This window comes from Excalfactoria chinensis, chromosome 9 (genome assembly GCF_039878825.1).
Source record: "Excalfactoria chinensis isolate bCotChi1 chromosome 9, bCotChi1.hap2, whole genome shotgun sequence".
NCBI lineage: Eukaryota > Metazoa > Chordata > Aves > Galliformes > Phasianidae > Excalfactoria > Excalfactoria chinensis.
Window position 1 is genome coordinate 19451321 of NC_092833.1, and position 23652 is coordinate 19474972.

The 23652-nt window shown below is 47.4% G+C and overlaps 1 protein-coding gene across 2 annotated transcripts; it reads right to left on the reverse strand.

Moving 5' to 3' along the window:
* Positions 1-936: 936 nt before the first annotated feature.
* Positions 937-23652, reverse strand: TSC22D2 (TSC22 domain family member 2). 2 transcript variants are annotated; one of them, XM_072344969.1, is made up of 4 exons: positions 21437-23652; positions 8419-8490; positions 3392-3443; positions 937-2380 (listed from the first exon to the last, which is right to left on the reverse strand). In XM_072344969.1, exons 1-4 carry the CDS (start codon positions 23416-23418, stop codon positions 2120-2122), a joined length of 2367 nt encoding a protein of 788 aa, XP_072201070.1. In that variant the 5' UTR covers positions 23419-23652; the 3' UTR covers positions 937-2119. The 2 variants fall into 2 exon arrangements, with proteins under 2 accessions (XP_072201070.1, XP_072201071.1); XM_072344970.1 differs by lacking the exon at positions 8419-8490 and having other exon boundaries at positions 21437-23649.

Sequence of the window (23652 nt, forward strand, 5' to 3'; positions counted from 1 at the left end):
GGCAGCTCGGCGTTGTGCCCCTCCAGAACGGCGGCTGGACTTCAATGGAAGCGCGCTGGGGCTGCTCTGTGCTAAATAGCACCGAGAACAGGGCCGGCGTGTGCTAAGGGTGGAGAGCTCTGTAGGTAACGGTTCCTCCGGCCACCAGCTGGCAGGGGCCGCTTTGCAGCGCTGCGGTGTTACGGCCCAGGTGAGCGCTATGTGAGGACAGCGCTCTCTGGCGCCCCGCAGCCACGAACAGCCCGAGCAGCTCCTGCCGCAGAGGCGCATCCCGGCGGCTGCAGCGGCACGTGGCGCTGCGCGGGGCTGGCGGCCGCTGACGGGGCCCGAGGTTGGAGCGCTTCGTCTTGGGGAACGTTCGGTGCTGGCGGCTTCTGAGGTGCGCACAGAAGCCGATGCCGTCACTGCGCCCGGCCAACGACTTTACGACAGCTTTGCACTGCAGTGAGAAAGCGACGCGGTTCCAGCTTGCGAAGCGGCGATAAAATCTCCGCTTATCCCCGCGGGGGATGGCGGACGGGGGAACACCCGGCGGCGTGGGACAGCGCCGTTAAAGCAGCGCAGCCCCGCGTGCTCAGGGCCGGCACAACGTCACGTAACGACGGCTCCGACTAACGGCTGTCGGCACGCGGGGCGCACGGCGGCGGCGGGACGCGGCCTTACGGCGGGACTCGCCGCGCGGTGGGATCCGCTCCGCCCTCCGCACGGACCGGCGCAGCGCACTGCCCGGCAGCGGGGCGGCACCCGCGACCTCCCCGCCGCAGGGTGGCGCCGTAGCGCCGCGCCCGACGGAAGCCCGGCCCAACCCGAGCCAACGGCCCCGCAGCGCCGGCCCGAGCCGCCTCCTTCCGCTGCGCTCGGCGGTCCGACAGTGAGGGTCAGACCCCGCTGGCACAAAGCGCGTTCTCTCCTGCAGCCGTATTTACGAAGCGCACATTTTAATCTGCATGTCGCATTTATTAAATACATTAAAATCTGCAATGTAACAAAACGTTTCCTGCATACGAAATTCAGAACACCATTTTAAATGAACAAAAGATGGCTCACTTCACCGCCACCAGCCGAGCGCGGCCCCACGCCGCTCTGCTGCTTTATTTGCCGTTGTTCACAGACTGATACACGTTACAATAAGAGTGCTGGATAAAAACATGAGGTACGAAAGTGGTTCGAGGATTACAGGTCATGCAGATCATGCGAGACAGCAAAGAAAGGTGTGAATGAGGAAACACTAAATAAAAATACATAAAGAATGTGCATCATAAAATAAAAAAACCAACTCAATTACACAGCTTTGCTTCTTTGGTTACAAAGGAGGTTGAACAATTTCACAGCTTTTTATTCCCACCCAAAAAAAAACAAAAAAAAACCAACCAGAAATGACAGGAAATGTCACAAAGCGGAGAATCGTGGCAATCTCTCTCTATCAGAAAGTAGGAACAGAAATGAGCAAAAGTTTCTTCATCAGAACAGCCCGCCCGTAGCTCCTCACAGCGCCAGGCCCGGTGCCCACCCGCACAGACGCACTGCGCTCCGTACTTACACTGTACAAAATTTACATTCCAGCTGGATCTGCGCTACCGTAAATAAATACCGGAGGTGAATTGCCATTAGTGTTAGAAATCTGCCAGGATCCTTGTTGTTCAATTATTGCCTACAGTTTTACCTACCCAACACAACCCCGCATCGTCCCACCGATACACACACTGAGCAAAAACTAAAAAAAAAAATAAAGTTCTGTGACATTGTTCATCAACATTATGAAAATAGCAGCCCCGTAATAAATAAAACAACGTAAATGAAACTAACGTAGGCAAATGTTACTAAGATGGAGAGGACGGCGGCTCCCGGGGCCCATCGACGCCTGTGACGACGGCTCAGAGCTCCCCGGCCATGGAAGCCCGGCCGTGCAGAGCAGCCCCCGCCAGCACAGCGGGCCGGACCGCGCTTCGCCACACGTGGGTGAGGGAAAGCTCTGGTAGGATGATTGTCTAATACTGAGAAGGCCAAACACGCGACAGAAGCATGGCTACTCGCTTTCATATAAAGTGGAAAGAACATCAGTGGCACACGAGGACAGGCTGCTCTCAGGGTTTCTGCTTTGAAACGAGGCAGGAAAGCTTTACGCTGAGGAGACATTCGGCTGCTGCGGAGGCTGTGCTGGCTGTGCAGGCTGCGCTGTCACCGCCTGCGCCTGCAAAGTGCTACTGGGATTGGCCTGTTGGGCTGAGAGTTGGGATAACTGATCGTTGTTGGAAAGAGATTTCAACAGTGCGTTCTCTCGTTCAAGTAAAGAGTTTCTTTCGACTAATTCTTTTATTTGTTCCTTCAGAACTTCCACTTCTTCTCTTACCGCGTACATCAAATGGCTTTTCACCAAATCCTGCAAAGAACAAACCAACAGTCACAGCGCCTGCAAGAGCGCTTCCAGCCCAGCATTCACCGCAGCAAGCAAGCGGTCAGGCCGGGCAGCTGAAGCACTTCTGAAAACATCTAAAAGCTCGAGCTGCGAGGACGAGTAACCAGCTGCTCAGTTCAGTATCAACACCAGCAGCTTCGCTTCCAGCACTCAGCAGTAAGCTGTGGCACACAGCAACTCCACACACCCACAGTCACCGCAACCCAACCCCTCCCCAGCACAAGAACACCCACAGTGGAGTAACACGAGCAGATGCAGAACTTCTGGAAAGGTCTTTTTGTTACGTTACACACATCTACCACCCAAAGCAATATTAAGACAGCAGCGACCTTCAGGCACTATCCTTTCTGAGGGCCTTGTACATCAGTTCCTAAGTGCTCACACCAATCTGTCTGCAGCGAGCACCACAGCTGGGCAGCACCACGGCAGCAGGACATCACTGCCGCACTGTGGGGCTCTGTGCAGCCTGAGTTGACAGAGCCCACGGCTGGAGCTGGCCAGCCTGAAGGAAAGCACCAGCTCCGTCCTGAGCAGATGAGGTGGGAGCCCGGTGTCACACAGAGCCAACCACAGAGGAAACAATCATAAACAAAACAGAATCAAGCTGGATGTAACTGAAGCTGAATGCAAAAACATGGCACAGAGAAGTAACAAGATCAACTGTGAATGAGCCTCACTAAGCGGTGTGCTATTCTCAGCACCCCTGGAGCTCAATCAGCTTGTTTGCAGTTTACACAAAAATTTGTTTTAAATTGCTTTAGGACAAAGGTGAGGAACTCTGACCACCAGAAGTTAAAACAATCCAGGTTTGTGGCTGTCCCAATTCTTCATGCTCAGAACTCCCTACACCCCCATCCCTCCCCCCCCTGCCAAGCAAAGCTCTCTGTCTGACCCAACCCAAAGGATATTACAGACATACAGAAAGACAGCACAGCTGGGAGCGTGTGCTCAGCCATGAGCTGGGGCTTTACTTACCATTGCCTGTTCTATTTTGTTGTCAATGGCAACAACACTTGCACCAGACGCGCTGTAAATATAAGCAGAAAACTTTGTTAGAGCATTACTGCATTGTTTGGTTCCAAATATGCACCTGCTGGCACCCACAGGATTCCTTCAGCATTACTTCCAAGGCCAAAGCTGCAGTGTCACACATCCAGCACACACGTCTGTGCCATCCCCCCTCCTCACAGTACAGCTGGAGCTCCTAAGACACACTGCTCCTTCACTTTATCGTTGCTCAGAAGAGACGTACGATGCCACAAGCTGAACAGTGCACTGGAGCAAACAATAAATTAGCTGCTTTCATTCCCTGCCTCATTTATCAGCTTCCTTTGCTGGGGAGAAAATGGATTCATGGGATACTCGCGGGGTCTTCACCTCCAGCTTAATTTCTGCTGAATTGTTTTTTAAAAGCACTGAAGAAAAAAGTTTCATAGTGTTTGTCCTCCAACTCCATTTAAAGGTTACTTCCTATAAGAAATAATCCCATCAGCACTGCCTTTACAGCTCTGCCAGTGAGCAGCAACAGCTGACAGCAGGACATGCCCATTGGGGGGCTCCAGGAGAGCTCTGCCCAGACAGATGTCAGTGAATTCTCAGCAGACTGCATCTAACCATCTGAATGCACTGCAGGCAGCCTGAGCAGCCTTACTGCACTGCCACAGTACTGCAAAGCAGTCTGACACAACAGCTCCATCACTGGGACAGGACGGCAGCATTCACTGCAGACACACAGTGCTGAAGTGCACCTTTAAATCCCACATTACAGCAGTCGAAGCCTTCCTGTGTTCAGACTGTTTTCAAGCCACGCTATTGAAACACAAAATAATCACTTTCATCTCCCCAGAGTCAGACTTGTGGGGCCACAGAGGCGTTCCCCATATGGAGCATCCTAGGGCACAGCGGAGGGCATCAGCTCCCCCAGCAGCACACTGCCTTCCCAGCCCACCTCACTGCGGCCCACAGCCCCACACCTGGCACAGGGCTGCAGCTGCAGGCTGCAAGCAATAGCTGCCAACACGCTCTGCACAGAGCGAGCTGCTATCAGCACGGTGCAGCCATGGTACAAAAAGCTGGCATGCAGGAAAGGGCAAGGTTTGCAGCCAGGGTTGGAAACTTACCTTTTTACAAATACGTAACACTGACTGAAATCACACTGTAAGGGAAACCTGCTTATGGCTTTCTACAGTGAGTATCAGCAGCATGCTCAGAAATATTAGTTACACACGGGAAACCAAGCCCAGCTGCTGGAAGAATACACTGCTATTTGGACAAGTCCATTTTATCCAGGCTCACGGGAACACCAAAGCTGATCACTGCACAAAGAGGGAATCAGCTTTTGAGACTGAGAAAGGAACAGCCTTCATTGCTAAACCAACAAAGCCTGCACTCCATAAATAAAATGCTGCGAGTTTAGCAAGAAAACTGTTGCAGGTGACACAGGCCCAACATCAACAGCCCTACTGAAATGCATGTAGCATGGGAAACAGGCAGGGAGAAGTGGAACTCCCAGCCTCATCTCAGCACCCTGGTACGCAGGCTCAGCAAGATGTGGGGTGCTGGGATGGATGGCTTGGGCACTCAGCAGAACTGGACAGGAAAGGAGAGGAGGTGAGGCAGTCCTTTACATCAAGGAAGGTATGGACTGCATGGAGGTCGGTCATGGTGATGAAAGGGCTGAATGCCTCCAGGCAAGAGGCAGGGGAAAGATACCACGGCAGGAGTTTGTTATGGACAATCCAACCAGGACAAAGAAGCAGATAAATATTCTATAAGCAGCTAGCAGGAGTGTCACAGTCACTAGAGCAGGAGAAGGGAACTCAACACTAGAGAAGGTCAGGCAGCAGATCATCCTGAGTGCCATCGCACCACACACACGGACAAGAAGGTGATCAGAGCCCATCAGCATGGATTTGTGAAAGGTCCTACCTGACTAACGCCATCTCCTTCTGTGACGTGACCCACTTTGTGGATGAGGAAAGGCTGCCAAAGTTGTTTCCTTGAACTTCAGCACAGCACTGATACAGATTCCCACAGTGTTTTCCCACAGAAACTGCCTTGTGGACAGACTCCTGTTTACCAGGTAGAAACCCAGCTGCGTGGCTGGGCCCAGGTTGCTGTGAATGGAGTTAAACCCAGGCAGCAGTACAGGCTGGAGGCACTGCAGCTGGAGGCGCTGCCAGCAGTGTGCCCGTGTGGCCAGGAGCATCCAGGCCTGCACCAGAATTAGTATGGCCAGCAGGACCAGGGAAGTTTTCAGCCTTGGTGGGACTGCATCTCAAATACTTATGGGGTTTGGGTCCCTCCCTGCAGGAAGGATGCTGGGCTGCTGGAGCACATATAAAGAGCAGCACGGCTGTGAGGGAGCTGGAAAACACAGCTCACAGGCAGCAGCCAAGGGAGCAGAGCTGTTTAGGTTGGAGGAGGCTTCAGGGCCCCCCCCTATGCTCTCTACAGTAGGCACCCACGTGGGTACAGCCTTTTTTCTCTATGACAAGGTACAGGATGAGAGGGAATGGCCTCAAGATGCAGCAGGGTAGTGCTGGTGGGGAAGGATTCCTCCCCAGGATGCGGCCAGGAACTGGGATGGGCTGCCTAGGGCATCCTGGGGGGCTGAGGCTGAGCTTGCTTCCATGCGAAGCAAGCGGTCAGAAAGGTTCAGAGCCCTGATATTTTTCTTGTTTTTAGAAGATTTTGGGTGGCATTTTAAGACTTTTAATTTCAAATCAGGAAAATTCCACCTGAAAATAAGCACCAATAAGGCTGCAGTCAAAGCACAGGATGTTACACTGGCCTTCCTCCTCAAAGGGGAGCACCTCATCTGACAGCTACAGCGTAGGGAGAAGTCCGGTACAGCCTTCCATGGGGAGGCCTCATCCAACTCATCGCCTTCATGAAAAGGATGCTTAGCATCAACATGCAAGGTACACATCACTGACGGCTCACGTGATGAGAACAATCCACATCCTGTGAATTTACATTGTGAAAGTTTAATCTTTCATACAAAAATAATGGCTTCATTTTAGAGAAACCCATCTGAAAATCCTATGATACCAGCGCTGCCCTGAGAGAAGTTATGCCACATTAGAGTCATCATCCAGACTTGTGTGAAAATGCCAAAAAAGCCTCCGTTGCTCTTCCCAGCCTTGCCTGTACTGGCACCAGAGATGGGCATTACATTGAGCTCTGAGCAACACCGTGCCAGAATTCAGCAGGGGAAGCACCCGCAGGCTTCTCGTGAGCATCTCAGTAACAGGTATTTCCCTGGTGTTCAGGGGCTGAACACCCTCAGCACCCTCCCCTGCCACAGTGTGTCAATGAAAAATAACCATCTCTGCTTCACTTAATATTTAGCAATATTTTACTGTCTATTCTGACAGCGTGTGCTTCGCTTTGCTGGGCTCAAACAGCCCTGGGACAGCTGCTCACATGAGGAGAACCCCCATTTGTGCAGAACAGAATAACTTACCGTTACATAGGAAGATCATCTCCTACCAAATTCCTGAGGTTCACAAACTATTTTTGAAGGAGCTACAAATGCAATTATAAAACCTACTGGGGCTTACGTTGCGCAGCATGGGAACCCCTACACTTTAGAATGGGGAAGCAAAGGCATTCTGAGGAATTCAGAAGGACTTAATGCTTGATTTTTCTAGGAAGTCTTCAACTGCAAAGACAGGAGGATGATACCCCCACAAGAAAGCACTTACATTGCTGCACTTCCTTTTTTGAAACACCCCTATATTCCACATTTCCAGTACTTGTTTTGGACATTATACACAAACCTTGGATTTGTGACGCCTGCATCTTAATTGCAAGCACTTTTTGTTGGCTTTGTTTCTTTTTTTATTTTTCAATCTGCAAGTCCCTGCAGTTTGTTTCACAGATACAAAGGCTGCCTGAACCCCAGCACCAACAGCCCCCCCACACACAGGGCAGCATCAGCACCTCGTGCTTCATGCACAGCATTACTTTGCACAGCTCCCCCAACAAGGAAGATGTGCTTTTCAAACCGTGCCCAATGCCAGCACTTCAACAAATCCCAGCAGGATGCATTAGTATCGCACTCAGCCAGAACTGTACCATATACAAATTACTGCCAAGCCAACTTTGAAGGATTCAGTTAAGTTTTGGTGAGGTGAAGAGCCTTCTCAAGTCAAATGCAGCCATTACAGTGACGACATCGTTATCAATGCTCAAATAACTGAACAAAATCTGCATTCCACAGAGCTCACTAAGCAGAAGTGCTGTGACAGGCCAGAGCATCGCAAGACATGGAGTCACAATCACTAGGACTTAATGCCGACAAAAAATAAACCTTAAAAATCATTGAAGTGTGGGGAAGAACCAGCTCGCAGCTACTGATGAATTAGTAATGCATCTCTGACAAGCCATAACTATAGCAAACACAACTTTGTTGCACCTCATTGCAGTTTCTCGCCATGAGCTCAATGCCAACACAGCAGCTTTGCTTCCTCCTCATCTCTTGTGATGGGTCACGTTTGTTACCCACCTAGCTTAACTGAAGCACAATACATGCAAGTCACAAAGCTTCCTTCCCTTGTGTCAAGCCCAAAAGATTTCAGCTTCATCAAAATCGTGTTTAAATACAACATTTTCACACCTCGTTTTCTGAGATAGCACTTAAGAGCCACAGTGACAGTTTCCTTTCTCTGGGAAAAAGGAAGCTGTGAACATTTTGGTGAATGCCAGCTAACAGCTGAATAGCATTAAACTCTTTCAGTTACACACTGTGTATGATACGTGCATAATGGAAGGAGGACAAAAAAAGTCATAGTATTTCAGACTTGTTCAACTTTGAGTTTCAGTTCAAATATTTCAATTCCATGGCTGCTTTCAGACTTCTAAGCTGCAGAAGTCCGATATGAAGCTCTGAAAACAAGCAACACTTCTGCACAAATGAAATGACGAGAAACTTGCATAGAGCAAAGCTGTTCATGCATACCTCAGCATGTATGCATTCCATATTGAAGCATTCATACCTATCCCAGAAGGTCTTTGACTCACGTAACTTGTTGAAATGGAACGCTTGGTAGAATGCAGTTGACGGATTCCTATGAGATCCAAGAATCAAACAGAAATATTGAAAATGGATATGTAATAGAAATGCCAACTCTTACTCTGCCTGCATTACAGAAGGCTAGCTATCCAGACAGGTTACACTGATGTCCGAGAGTCAGAAGAGCTCAGTGACCAAAATCCTTCCTGCTTCTATGGGTTTCCATTGAAAACACACCGATTAATAAATAAATAATAATAAAACAAATCATTCCCAAGCCCTACAGGTATTCACACTATTTCAAGTTGCTTCTGTAAAGCGAGCTCTGTACTGTAGAAGCTGTTACTGAAACATCTCCTAGCACTCCTCCTGCAGGTATCTGCGCAACTAGAGCTACGTATCCCAGATTCAAGGACACCTTTCACATTTCTCATAGTATTTCACAGAAAGTCTCTGCAAACAGTACCCAGTATTTCTGTTCCATTTCTAACTCCACTTCACATTAGAAACACAAAAGCTCTCTGACTGGGCCTCTGAATCAGAGCTGCATACATCACATTCAAACCACAGCAGATTAAGCTACAATTGCAGAACAAATCCAGTTCAAAGTGGAAGAGAACCCAAGGTAGTGCTATGTCTGTAAGCGCTCCCCAGTGCCTTGCAGCCAGCCCACTGCTGCTCACCAGCACAGCTGGGGCACTGCCGGCCCCCAGAGCACAGACAGTAACTGCTCTGAAAACCAAACACTGCAGCACAGATTCTGCCACTCGACTCTTATGACAGCCCAAACCCTCCTTGCTCGGAGACATTCATGCCACAGATAGCAACGGTACCAACAGTGCAACCTGAAGACCACAATTATCCAAGGGCTCATCTGCAGGGTTGTTGCTTACAGAATAGGAAATGAAGCGCAAAGACAGAATCCTTCACTGCTAGCAGCTGTGTCAGAGCATTATACTTAGGCTTAAAAACTCTCCTTCCGGCACCACAGTTTATCCTTACACCAGTGTACCCACAGCACAACTGCAGAACACGACCCAGCAATCTGCAGAAATGCCACTAGGAGCAGCATTTGTTATCACAGCTTTTAAAACAGAAGATTACACCAGCATTAGAAGCACAGGTACACAGCAACAGTGCTTCTTAAATAACTTGAAAAGAGCTGTTTTAAAGTCTTTCCATTTAAGAACATCAAAGCAGCAGCATCATAACAGAACTCTGTCTGAAGCTATTTGCTTCCCAACCACCTTCCAAGGTCAATAACGCCATGTATCAGCGATGATCAGGAATCATGTTCTTGCAGTGCCTGTTGCTCCATCTCCTCCCTTCACCCCTCCACACACACTGCATTTAGCCTGAAGCTTGCTACAGAAGTGGCCTGGTCAAGCTGACAAATACCATGCTCTTCAGTTGGAGATTCCTTAGGTTTTCAGAAGATGTATTACATGTGTGACAGTTAACTAATGACAGGAGAGAAATATGCAGTGACACAAAAGATAAAGGGCATCTGAGTGATGCAATGACAGCACGAGAAAGCAACTGGCATCTGCAAATAAAACAGTCTTCCTTTGCTTACAGGGAGGATGGGGCCCAAGCTCTCCTAATTCACTCATGTCAGAATGTGAAAATTCTCTTCCTCAGAGAGCAGCTGTAAACAGAAAGTCGTTTATCTTCCAAGATACATTTACTTGCAGTATACAAAACCCCGTTGCTATTGCTAGGTATGAAAAGTTGTGGCTTCCAACCACAAGGCCTGTCTTTCATCTGAGCTATTTTTACACCGATACCCAACGCACAGTGTACTTCTACTATACTTAAGAAAGCATCCAGAAAGGTATCAAGGTTTCTTCTTAAGCTCTCACTTGTACACCTTGCTGTTGAGATTTTTTGGTACTGCCCAGATAATTAAAAGCACTGTTTCTACTTTATGGCTAGATTTTAGCAAGGTATTAATAGAGGGAGATGCACTACCTAATAATAAGTAAAGCTGAAGCAGTAACATGAGTGATGCCTGATGTGCAGGCCTGAGCTGACACGGTTGAATTTCACCTATTTATAGCCACGTTAAAAAGCAAAGGGTTAGAGAATTACTAAAAGCTCTTCAGTTTGACTAATTACTTGAGCAAACCGCAGCCATGTAATAGCTAAATGTCAGAAGCTGTTCTGACGCCACTGTATCAGGCCTAGGACACAAGGGCAGACCCCTCAGCCCCAAAGCACACTGCAGCTGTGGGCACTTCCCAGCAGAGCTCTACAGCCTGAGGGCCCCACCAGCACCACACTCAGGGAGCACACCTCAGCCACAGCAGAGCACCTTTAAGTTCTTTCTCCAGCCCTGCACAGGACAGCAGGTTGCCAAGGGCACGTGGCCCCAGCCCCCAGAGACTGCCACAGGCAACCGCATAGAAAGATTAAACACTCAGACTGTATCCTACTTTGTAAAAATGTCTCAGCTTCTCCATGAAGTCCTACAGGCCACACCTATCGCTTCCCTCTAAACACTCCACTGTTACTGTTTCTAACCAGTTCTAATGTGACAAATGTGACCTAAAGTTAAAGGACAGCAATTTCATCAGTATTCTGATTACTCATAGCAGCAAGCTTCCCTTTAAAGGGAAGTCTAAACCATACCCAAACTCTCCCCTCACATTTAGAAGCACATCCTCCTATTGCTGCTAATCAGAACAAGCATACACTGAATTCAAACTCTGCCCGGAAAGCTGGCAGAACTTCAAGCACCCAGACAGATGCCTTCCACTGAAATAAGGGCTCTGAGGCACAGCCCTGCTGACACCAGGCCTTTCTACTGCTGCACTGCTGAATGAGGACCGGGAGCATTGGTGCTCCCACACAACCAAAGGGTCTAAAGTGAAAAGGATGCAAAAAGTGGCCTAAATGGTCTAAAGTGAAAGGATAAGCATCAAGTAGCAACAATCAACTGCATTAAATATAAGCCACGGGACGAGTAGCTGAATGCAGTTCCACAGAAGAGAACCTAAGTTAAAAATACAACTTTTGCAGAAGTATCAAACTTGCAGTACTTCTGTGCTACATGGAGGTACACACCAGCTAGCTGAAATCCTGTTTTATTTGGCCCTCCTGAGTCCTTACCTTAGATTTCATGGACAGTTTTGGATACAGACTGTATCCAAAGGACACAAACCTATCAGCGCTGAGGTAGGACCACAGTAAGATGTGTTACATTCTTTTTCTTCTGTTAATCAGAACTGTAAGTACGACATTTAAACACTGAAGATGGATGGAGGACAACTACAGTCTCAACGTAGTTTAAAGTAGCAGATATGAGAAGTTTTTCTCCTTGGCAGATGAGTATAATCAGAATACAGACATCAGGGGTTTTAACTGCAGAAAAAGCTTAAAACTAAAGATCAGATCTGGTTTCCAAATAAACAGTAAAGAACAAGGAAGAGCTCTTACAAGAATGGTAGAACTCCCCACTGATTCCAGAAGAGATCAAGCAGCTTTTGCTCCAAAAGGTTTCTGACCTTTCAGCCCCCAGATCAGCCCATACGCCCGTCCCACTTGAGACTCACAATATCACTTGTAAGAGCTTTAAAGTTCTTCCTCTGAACCAGATCAGCTCCTGCAGGAACCAAATTCAACTATGACATAGAAGAGAAAGCAGCGAAGAAAGAGGTTAGTTTATGCTCTGAAATCAAGATGCCTTGCAGTTCCGTTGTATTGTCTTGGTGAGGGGTTTTTGGGTGGAAAGCAAAGGGAAAGCACTCGAAAGCAAAGTTTAGTTGCAGAGTTCAGACAGCAGCAGTAAGCTTAAGAACAGAACGTATTAGTAAAACATCTTTTACTCTTGTGCTCCTAGTCTTAGAAGTAAAGCCATTTCTCTTGCATCAGAAAGATGGAAAATTCAGCAAGCTTCTAGACTCTTCATTCTTTACACAAGTTTATAGGGACCTGTCAACATGCCTGTAAATGCAGGTGTTTAGCCACGTTTATCAAAGCAAAGAAAAGATGCTGGTACATTTTGTACATCAACATTGTTTATACAGCAGCAAAAGCCACTCTGAGGAAAAAAAGCAACTCAGAGAGCCCAAAGATCAAGTCAGTAAATAAACACATTCAGCGCCTATGCAATGGCAGGTAGTATTTAACAGCCAAGAGACATTAGCTTAATTTTGCTTAAGAGAGCAGTCACCTTACACAAATGTGACTTTACTGTGGCCACCAGTAAGGAATTCAAGTAACAAGGAAAATTAATGTACAGCCACCAATTGCCCAAGCTGATGCACGCTGCTGGACAATAAGCAACTGCCTCCTTGGTTTCTAAAGGTTACACAGATGAGATACAGTGGTGCCCAGCAGCATGTGGAACACAAACTGGTTTATAGCTCAGTGCTGTACTGACCATCAGAAGGCTGCCTTTAACTCAGTTACCAGCTACAACCTGCGATATCGACTGATCACTGCTGGGTTTCAGATGAAAACACATAGAGTGGTTTATTCGGGAGCCCAACCCAGGGGGCACAGAGGGGTTGCCATTCCTTAACAGTAGCTTATCAGGGAACTCTGTGTGAAGTTTATGGTATTTCAAGATTACGTTTAACCTAACAACAGAATTCCTCCTCCACTCCTCTTTTAACAGACATTTCATTTATACCTCTTCCTGCAACCTTGGTCCAATGGCATTTCCTACAAAACACAATAACCAGAGTACAAAGCTCACATGAGAGACTTTCAAAATGTGTGGCAAAGTCAAGGTGGAATTAAAAAAGGAAAGGAAAAAAAATAATCAACATTAAAACTCTATTCTTTTGTGCTTAATTGCACAGCTCAATTGACACTCTTATTTAAAGCCATCATATTTGAAATACATACCCTTTAAAAGCAGAAGGCACCAGAGAGGTGCACGCGGTTTCAGGAGCACTGTGACTACAGATGCTCACTCAGCCAGCAGCCTGCAGTCATCACTGGCACTTGTGGCTGCCAATGCTGCAGCTGGAGGGAAGGCATTCTGCACAGGTCTGACGTCTGGCAGAGGCAATGTTAGAAATCAGTCTTAATTTCTTAACTGGTTACAGTAATTTAATATATTCAATATCGATATGTCTGCTGTTGATACAGAATTCCTAAGTGTAAAAATCAAGACAGACTCCTTATTATATACTCCAGCTAGTACAAGGTGTTCTTTAGCGCAGGCATTCTATAAACATTTGCTTTACAGAAGCTAATCAGAACAGATGCCTCTGGTGCAACTACACCTAGCTACTATCCACTCATGTCTACCAATTGCTTCTAGTAGTTCCAGGCTTTCTCTAATGGGTATTGCTTTGTCATTCCTGTCTGACACATGTAGATACGCAGTCAGCACAGCAGTATGAGGAATGGGGCACTTTCCCTGATTTTATTACAACTGTTGAAAGCATGAATGAAAGCATCTAAGAAGGAGGAACTACAGTTTAATTATACTGGCAAAAATTAATGGGGACAGTGGAACACCGCACTTTCCATACCCTGGGCCTTGGAAAATAGCAGGGAGGCACCTTGCCATAGGACATAAGTAATGGCATTCTGTAACCGTGCTAGGTTAACAATCATTATCTGAGCCAGCCTTACTGAAGAGTTCAAACAACATATTCTGATGTGAGCACTGAATACTTATGAAAAAGCGAATGTTCATCTCTTAAACCTAAGAAGCACATAGAATCTCTATGATATTTATTAGCAATACACAAGGAAGTTCAAAAGAAGTCCAACACTTCTCACCCAAAAAGATGAAAGAACTGCTGCGCAACTCAGCGTCTCATGCACTTGCCCAGAAGTGAGCGAAGTAGGTGGAGGGCGAATGGCTGGACTAGATGATCTTAGAGGTCTTTTCCAACTCTAATGATTCTATGATAAATGCAGGCGAGAGCATCTTCTTCCACAGTATAATACTTACTGATCACCTGCATTAGATGACTTAGCTGACAAAATTAGCCATTAGTTGCTATAAACATCATCTATATGTACCTAAACACTGCGTCATTTAATTTAGATGTGAACACACACTCTCTGAACTAATTTTAATAATTATTCAAAGGAAGCTTCGTTACTGTAGCTCTCTCCCCCAGAAAAACTCACCAAAGCTCTATGTAGCCAGGGGTGCTTTTCTGTTCTTTTTACAGGACACCTACAACAAACGTAGGTCACAGCCCACATTAAGTGGCCAGTGCATGACTCAAGGAAAGGGGTTTCTGAGAGTCAGAATCGTATTGTTTATGACAAGGTTGAGATAGAAAGGACACCTCACCTCCCAGAACTTTCTCCCTCAGAGAAGGACCAGCAACAAACCTACGGAACAAGGTCCCAGCCTTGTTGATATTTTAATCAGAGCAAACACCCTACTTGGGAATCAAGGCAGATTAGGTCCAATTACGGCTTCCAACAACTTGCTAGGTAGAAGTAATCCCAAGATCTGCTCCAAAACAACATAATCCACCACCTTCAAGCTAGAGAAAACAGATTTTATTCTGTACACAGTGAAGTCCCTACGCATGGACCAAAGGCAGTCTGAAGCAGACAATGTCCACTGCCACCACCAGGCCCACCCTGACCACGCTCCTGGCCCAGCTGGCAGCCACACAGCACCAAGGCTGGGCACACTGCTACTACAGCAAGGCTATTTTTGCAAGGCTGCTATCAGCCAGAGTGAATTTTCACTACGTAAACTTACAGATGCATAAGGAGTAACTGGACTAGGTCTGTTTTTAAGCTTAAACAGAAAACAAGTGCAAGATTCCTCAAACTTGCTTTCTCCCCAACTAAAGTTAATCTTAATTGTTGTAGGGAGGGTACAGCACAGCATAGTTCAGGAATCACTGAACAACTTTGCAGGCAGCTTCAAGTAACAACAGAGCAGAAAACATCTTCCCAAAGAGACAAATAGAGATTAGAAGCTGCCAGAGTCCGTGGCAACACCTAACATCTCCCTGTGTCCCAACAAGGAGCTCCTGCCATGACCAGGAACAGCCACAGAAGAGGCTGACTTGCCTCTGCTCAGGCACACCATGACAAGCTCAACATGAAGAATACCTGAGGACACTTGCATGGTGGGAACGAACACCTCAAACTCCACCTCACAAGGGAAGCAGAATCTTAAAAAGATACTTAAAAAGTAAAAGAAAACACACAGACCTGGACTCAGCAACAGCCTCCCTGCCAAACTCACATGACATCGGTGGGTAAAGCATCTCTTAGCAAAGGTTTTTTTTAAACAAAGTACTTTGCTTTTTAAAAAGAAATCAGAACCCAGACTGCACATGGCATACTTCCATAAGTAGAATACTGCAAGTTTATTCCTTTACCTTTCTACACCATTTACAAGTTCTTTATAGCTTGTTTCACGCAAATCCGCACTCGTAACTGAAGCACTTCCCATTTGAAAACCACCCCTTGGCTCATACAGACACCTTCAGGAAAGCACTCCTAAGGACAGCCAAGGTGTTTGTGGGCCTTACACCCTCCCAGCCAGAGCCAAGAGCTGCACCTCAGGCCAAGCCTGGCCCAGCACGGCTCTGCCCTCAGAGAGCTGAGCCATTGGGTGCCCAGCAGCCTTTAAACTTCATAAATTACAAAGTTTAAAGGGGCTTTCTAGAAGAAAGAAGAGAACCTCACACTGCACTTCAAGTGACTATGCTCATCTGAAGAAGCTGTTCAGAAGACTGCAGTTGGAGCAGTCACTGCAGATAATTCTGTACTTACACAACAGATATAGGAATAAAAGTGAACACACGAGGCCAACGATCTTCCAGAACGCATGGAATCACGGAATCACAAGGTTGGAGAGGAACTACAAGATCGTCCAGTCCAACCATCCTCCCATAACCACAAGCCACTAAACCATGCTTCGTAGCTCCTTATCCAGATGCCTCTTGAACATTGTCAGGGCAACTCCACCACCTCCCTGGGCAGCCATTCCGGTGCCCGACCACTCTGAGGGAAAAAGTTTCTCCTTAAGCCTGATCCACATGTACCTCCTCTGATACAACTTGTGGCCATAAATTAAAACAGACTTCAGCAGAAGATGCTCACAGAATCCTAGGGAATCTTTATCAATTGTCTGTCAGCAAAGTTGGCATTTTGCAAGAGCAACAGGCACTACTAATCGCCAGCTTCATAATCAAAGAAACACAGCTGCCTTAAAGTGCAATGAGACAACATTTAAACACAACATACCATAACCGGGAGCAATTTCTTTTTGCAGCAGGGTCACCTAGGGCCAAAAGAGATTAACAGCAGCAAGAAATCCAGCCCTGGTAGCTCAGCAGCCATCCTGCTAAATATTGCAACGTTCAACTTCTAACAAGAACTTCCAATACACTCCTATGAAGCTGTGGCATACAGAACATTCATGCCAATACTAAACAGCACTCAGAGAAAAGCTATGAACACTTGCACTCTTCTGTAGGGGACAGAACGAAAACCAACAGCGGTGGAGCTTCTTGGACTTGGGTGTACAAACTACAGTGAACCATTTATTTCAGAGTTGGTACAAAGTACCAAAACTCAACTGCTTCCATCTGTGAGTTTCCTTCCTCTTTCTAATAACAATCTCACCTGAAACAGTTACACCTCATTAGTCCTAAGGCTGCATTGACTTGCCATCAACAAAGGCACTGAAATGTTTGATCTGGGGAACATCACTGCCAGGTGAGCAACCACATTCTTCTGTTCAGCTGTCTCCTAACAGATGAGAACAGAATGCAGAACAGGTGCCACAGCCCAGAAAGCAGTGTGCTGTTGGAGTGACCTTATGGAAGGTTTCTTACAGGAAATACAGCAAGAACCAAATACAACCAGCAGTGCTGTTTGCATGGTCATTTGGTACCACCAACCAAAACCTCAACCTCTGAGGTCCCATCCCCACCACCTCTCAAACACTCCTGACTCTAGAATAGATGTCCATGTTACACCACCACCCACTGTACCAACACTCAAACAGAAGCTCCTAGGACAGCAGAAAATTATTCACCTCTGCAGCTGCAGTACAGAGCAAAGCTTTGATAAGCTTATGAACAAAGCGAAGACATGGACAGTCAGCAACCAACAGCAATGCAACTCAAGTCCTGCTTCCTAGTATGCATTTTCAGAACACTTCAATTTTTCCTCATAAATGTGCACCCAGGGCAACACAGAACAAGTTGGTAGCAAAGTCGCATTAGCGTCTGTTCCTCAGTTTTGCCCTTGTATTACAAACAAGGTCTTAGGAGCTCAGTTCTCCCGGTTATGTTTATCAGCAACAATTAGTACGCTATACAAATAAGTGACTTAACTGAGCAGAGAGGTGTGTTGTGTGGGTCTGCATAAAGGCTGCCAGCAGTTCAGCTGCTGCAGCAGACATTCACAATTGCAGCCATTCATTAGCATTCCTGGAATACAGCCTGCCCAGCTCGAGCTGGTCAGATATCTCTGGAAAGTGATCGACACTCTGCTCCTTTTTCAGCACTCCTGGTAATTTCTTACCCCCAAAGTCTGCTAAGCATGCAGGAGGTTTGCACAAGCTTTCTCAGTAACATTCTTTCAACGCACACAACATATTTCCTTTCCCCCCAAGGGCCTAAAAAACAAGAGCCATGCACAAAGCCAGCTGGAACATGACACTTGTCAACTATGAATTTGGGCATATGGACATACAGGTGAAAGAAGAACTGATGTACACTGACCCCGAAACACACCGCTACTAAAGGCCCACCTATCTTTGAGTCCCACTTCTGCCTGCGTTCACAGTATTTGCCAGATAACAAATTTAAAGTGCACTGCAAGGCTCACAGCTGTCTCAGACAGCAGCATTTCCCAGATCCTTGAACAGTGCTGTTTATTCTAGACATAGTCACATTTAGAGAGGAAAATCAAGTTAAGTCACTCTGTAGATCTTTCATAATTAGTACAACATGTATTTCTTCTTAATATCTTAGCAAATTAGTTGCAAACTAAATAACACAGCTTTGCTTCTTAAATGATGTGCCAAGGGTACTTGGTTTTTCCCCTTCAGACCCCACTTCCCTTCCACCCACCCTGCTAAGATTTCACGATTACCCAATTCTGCATCACTCAGCGGGTAATGGACTATTCAAAGCGGGAAATTAAAGGATTTCAAGCAAAATGCCTTGCAAAAAATTTAGTACTCCATCTGCAAAACAGTTTATCAGTCATGCTACATACACCTCTTCTACCTTAGATAAAGAGCAATTTAAAACAGTAGATGATCAAGCAGGAATAACACAAAGAACTTTTCTCAGACAAGAAGCTGCTTCTCGTAACAGATCTCTGCCATTCACTGCAGTACTCAGTCTCCTTCAAATGAAGCCCCTTCTCAAACTAGTTTACCTTTAATGGAGTTCCTCTTCATATTCCAAATGGTGAGCGATTTACTAGATGAACTCGAGATACTTGAAGCTATACGGAATTGTTTCATCAATTTTAGAATGATGACCGTAACATTAATCCATGCAAATTCAGTTCCAAGTATGTCATGTATGCTCAAATACAGGCAAAGGTGTGAGGAGAACTGCAGACACACCAATCCAATCCAATCCACCTTCCTGGCATGTACACATTAGGGCTGAAAGGAAAAACACTTTCCACAAGATTTCTAGCTCTCAGGACCACAAAGTAAATCCTCTAAACAAAGGCAAGTGCTCACTTCCTGAACCTGCAGGCAGAGCAATGACTCATGGTGAGCAAACTCCTACTGTGCCTTATTAGTGTTATCAGTGTCAACCCTCTGCCTATTAATGACATTTGAAGGTCTTCATTAACCATTTCGCCACTGATTTCAGTCCATAAAACCGCCAACAAGCCCATAGGAGTAATGATGTGATTTAAACTTCTGGGAATTAAAAAAAAAGATGAAAAGAGCAGGCAAGCAATGGTTTTGTAATAAAGCCTTCTCAGCAAGTAAAACAAATAAAGAGGTAAGGCAGCACCTAAAGAGCTGAAATCAGTGGAAGTCAGCCTGCTGCCTGAGGAGAGTGAGAATATGCTTGGAACTACACCTCCTACCTTGTGTGATGTGTAGGCACGTCTCAAGCGAGCTCTCCTCACTTATCAGCATCCCTAAAGAAAACTATTCCAAGCTGGCAGAGCCTCCCTGCCACACAGCTCCACTCTGTGCCACTCCAGTGGATGGTGAGCCTTTATCTCCTGGCACAGAAGAACGGAACAGAGAAGTCTGCATTTCTCCAAAGATAACCACAAGTTGGTTCCTCTACTGCACATCACAGCGTGGCACGTACAGCGAACACAGCACACAGCAGCCGTTCCTGTTCCTTACTGCTGGCTCTCATGGCCACGCTTCCAAAAGTGCTTCCTTAGAAACTAACACTGTACAAAACAATTCTGCAATTCTTCAAAACAAAAGTATACTACAAAAATTACCTTAAAAAAAAACACTGCCCAGGATGTGCTGCCCAAGGCCTGTTTCACCATTCCCCCCCCAAAGGTGTCCCACCTGCTGCTAAGTTCTTCCACATGAAGTGATCCATTTGGCACAGTCACATCCGTGACTACTATTTATACAACCATTTGGGAATACAAGCTATGCAAGATAACATAAGCAGTTAAAATGACTGAAGTTACTTCTCAATATACTGGGACGTTGAAAAATGACCAGTTTGAAATCAAACCTCAGCACAAAGAAAAGTTTGTCAGCAGTCTCCCTAAGGTAGGCACATCCAGCTGCAGTCTTGCTGGCTAACTAAGGCTGTACTGCTTTAAGTGGAACACAGCTGCCCACAGTACCACTTCTGCTTGTATGAATGCCTTACCAGAGCTACTGCCCCAAACACAGCATCAGAGCTGCAGTGAGAACAAGGCCTGCATCCCACAGATACAATTCTTAAGAAGACTGATGTGCTTGAGGTGCCTTCCCCATCCTGTTCCCCACTCCCACATACGCAGCAGCTTTACTAAAAGTACTCCAGGAAACACTGACAGCATTAGCTTACAGTCTGACATTCTTCCCAGGGGAGGGCAAGCCTATAGGACAATTTAGTGCATCAGAACTTCTCATAATGGTGTTATTCCTGTTTCTAAAAATAGGAACAGGAATACCCCACTCATATTTGATTCCTCCAAATTGCAGCAAACACAGCAATAAATGGTAACGATTTTAATTCAGTGCTCCAATAGTGCTCTCCCAGGAAGCCCTTCCTGAAAGGCGCAGTCAGTTAAGAGCAGTTTCAGCCACCACGCCAAACTCAGCAGCAGCCTGCAAGGCCTGTGAGAACCTAAGAACTGGGCACTCCCTCCCAGGCCCTTGGCCAGTTTGCTCATCCTACATTGTAAAAATCTGTTCCTATTTTCCAACTAAGAAAGTGTTTCTTTGAGGTTGTACTTTTCCACTGCATCAACATCCTCACCCGAATAAGCAGAGTTAAGTGGTATTCCTTTCATTTAATTCAGAGAACTATTGTCTATAGACCTTCCATTATGTTAGCACATCACACATATCCAGGTGCAAGTAATCTCCTCACCGACACAATACAAAATGAGAGTTTACCAGCAGGTTAAAAAGACAGGATAGTGCGAGCAGCATGCCATATTCTCCAACCGACATTCTCACCCGACAGCCCAAAGGCAGCAACACACTCCTCTCTAACAGGGCAACACAGCAGCGGAGCACTACTTTAACCTTGCTGTCATCTGCCTGTTTCACAGTAAGCTCAGAGGAAAGGAGGAGCAAAAAAGCTTCCTCACACTGTGAGGAAGGAGCTGTAGGAGGGGTGAGAGTTTTTAGCCCATCTTTGAATCAGAAATGACACTTCTTGTGCACTAAGCAGCTTTACAGCCACTTTCTGCCTGCTTTGAGAACCAGAAGCACAGCACAGTTTTTAGGCAAGCAGTGAATTGTACACTTCAAAGAAAGCTCTAAAATTGCAGTTAAGACTTCTTGAAAATATGAACTCATAAAAGCACTGACAATAACTTGAAGATTGTTTCCTTAAGAGAAAGGTATCTTTATAGTGTTATAAAATAATTCATACCTGTCTTCATCACCATCAACAGGAATAGATATGCCAAACACAGAGCTGGCAAGACTGTTCATAGGAGTACTTGCAGGTAACTGAAGAGGATTTGCTAGAGTGTCTGGAATGGGAGGCTTCACAAGAGGTTTAATTTCAGCTGTAAGAGAAAGTGATGGCTGAGGTAGGGGTTCCGATTTTCTTCTTGTATCATCAATCTGGCCTACTACAGATTGAGCAGGAGTCTGAAACTGTCCGAGGTTTGACTGTGGCAGATTTGTAGATACATTAGGTGCACCTTGTATCAAGGAGTGCCCGACGTGCTGCTGCTGCTGCTGGACAACACTGGTACTTCTGCTGACAGAAGTGTGGCTAGGCAGTTGTGACTGGACCAGAGTAACAGGGACATTTGGCATAGTAACAGAAGTGGTAGACACACTAGGCACACTTGTACCGGGCACAACTGCAGGCACGTTCTGAACTCCAGAAACCACGGCATGGGGAGCACCAGGCATTCCAGACATTTGATTGCTTCCACTCATTTGATGCTGAGTCACAGATTTCTGTTGCACAACCCCTGCATGTCCAATTCCTTGCTGCACCACACCTCCTGGCTGCTGGACAGCAGACTGACCAGCTTGTGTCTGGCCACTTTGCATAATTCCTGATCCCTGTGCAACTGCTTCAGCTGGCTGCGCTGGCACCCCCATCACCGGTGCTCCCCCAGGTGAAGGGCTTGGGCCAGTCACTTGTCCCACAGGCAGGTTGGAAGCTGCAGTACTTGGAACAGAGCCCGCAGGAGCCTGCTGAATAGCTCCTTGAGGCTGCATAATTGTCATGTGTTGCATGTATTCAGACTGACCAGAAGGTTGCGTTGGCAGTAGGTGCACTGGTGGAATCTGGGACTGAGAATAAGCAAATTGTTGAGGCTGAGTCACTGGTACGCTTGCTTGCTGCACCTGCTGCTGTGCCACAGGAATGCTTGGCTGGCCCATCGTTACGTTTGGAGGCGCTACACCTTTTCCATTGGGTCCAGCCTGAGCAACACCCTGTGTATTTACCTGTGGCTGCGATTGCTGTGGCACCATCATCTGCTGATTTGTTACCGAAGCCCCAGAAAACATAGACTGAGCAGTACTTTGAGGCATGGCCCCACCTATGGGTTGTTGCGACTGCTGTTGTTGCCCAATGACAAAATTAGGTTGCTGTAGAGAGGCCTGGTTCATCTTCTCTGTCTGGAGCAGCTGTGACACAGCAGTAAGGGAACTGTCAGCTATGGAATCAGGGCCATGTGCTGATGCTGGCACAGCTGAGACCACGACAGAACCTCCTGTGGCACCGAGCCCACTGTCCCTCTCTTGAGCAGCTTGCTCAAAGGTGCTGCTGTGCCTAATGCAATCTCCAGTCCTGCCCAAGACACTGCCATCAGAGTCCCGGTCATAATACTCCATACACGTCCATCGTCCTCGCCTGTAGGGCTCCCCAGTACCGTGATCCAGCTTGATCACCCTGAAACGTGAGCTGCATGCGGCAGCAGCCACTGTCTGAGCCATAGTCCCGGGTGCAGCAGGCGCAGAGGGCCCCGAGGAGAGCAAGGCAGGTTGAGCACCACTGCCTCCAGCGCCAGCAGCCGGCAGGGGCACGGCAGAGCTCTTGGGCACGGCCCCCCCATTGGGGGCTATTGCTGGTGGCACAGCAGCTCCCCCGCCAGCAGCTGCAGCCAGCTGCCCATCCAGGAGGAGGTTGGGAGAGACGCTGCTGGGAGTTTCAGCCTCACCCACGTTGTTGAGAGTTTCCTCAGATGAGCTCCGCTCACAGACATCCTCGGGGCCGTAGTCGGTGGCTCGGGAAACATCGAAGATCTCAGAAGATACGTCCTCTGTACGAGACTCATCCGGGTCGTCCAGGCTCTCCGTGTCCTCGGTAATGCTGCTGGCCACCTGCGCCGTGGTCACGCTGGTGATCTGGAAACAGCTCTTCTTCTTGGCCGGCATCTTGGACATGCTTCCCCCGTTCGGAGGGGCCGGGCCGGCCGGGCCGGGGCAGCGCGGCCCACCGCGGGCTGTCAGGGCGTAAGGGCCGACCGCCGGCCGCTACCGAACATCCTCCGGCGGCTTCCTGCGGCGGGCGGCGGGCCGCGGCGCTCCTCCCCTTCCTCCCGGCCCGCAGCCCTCCTCCCGCCGCCGGGACGCGGTTCTCCTCCCCGCCGCGGCCCCGCTCCGAGCGCGCCGCGTGGC

Excerpts from the sequence above, each read along its gene's own strand:
- TSC22D2 (XM_072344969.1), bottom strand. The coding sequence starts at position 23,418 with ATGTCCAAGATGCCGGCCAAGAAGAAGAGCTGTTTCCAGATCACCAGC. Across the intron at positions 3,444-8,418 it reads TCAAAGACCTTCTGGGATAG|CGCGTCTGGTGCAAGTGTTG; the intron begins GTATGAATGCTT and ends TTATATTTACAG. Across the intron at positions 2,381-3,391 it reads ACAAAATAGAACAGGCAATG|GATTTGGTGAAAAGCCATTT; the intron begins GTAAGTAAAGCC and ends TGTTCTTTGCAG.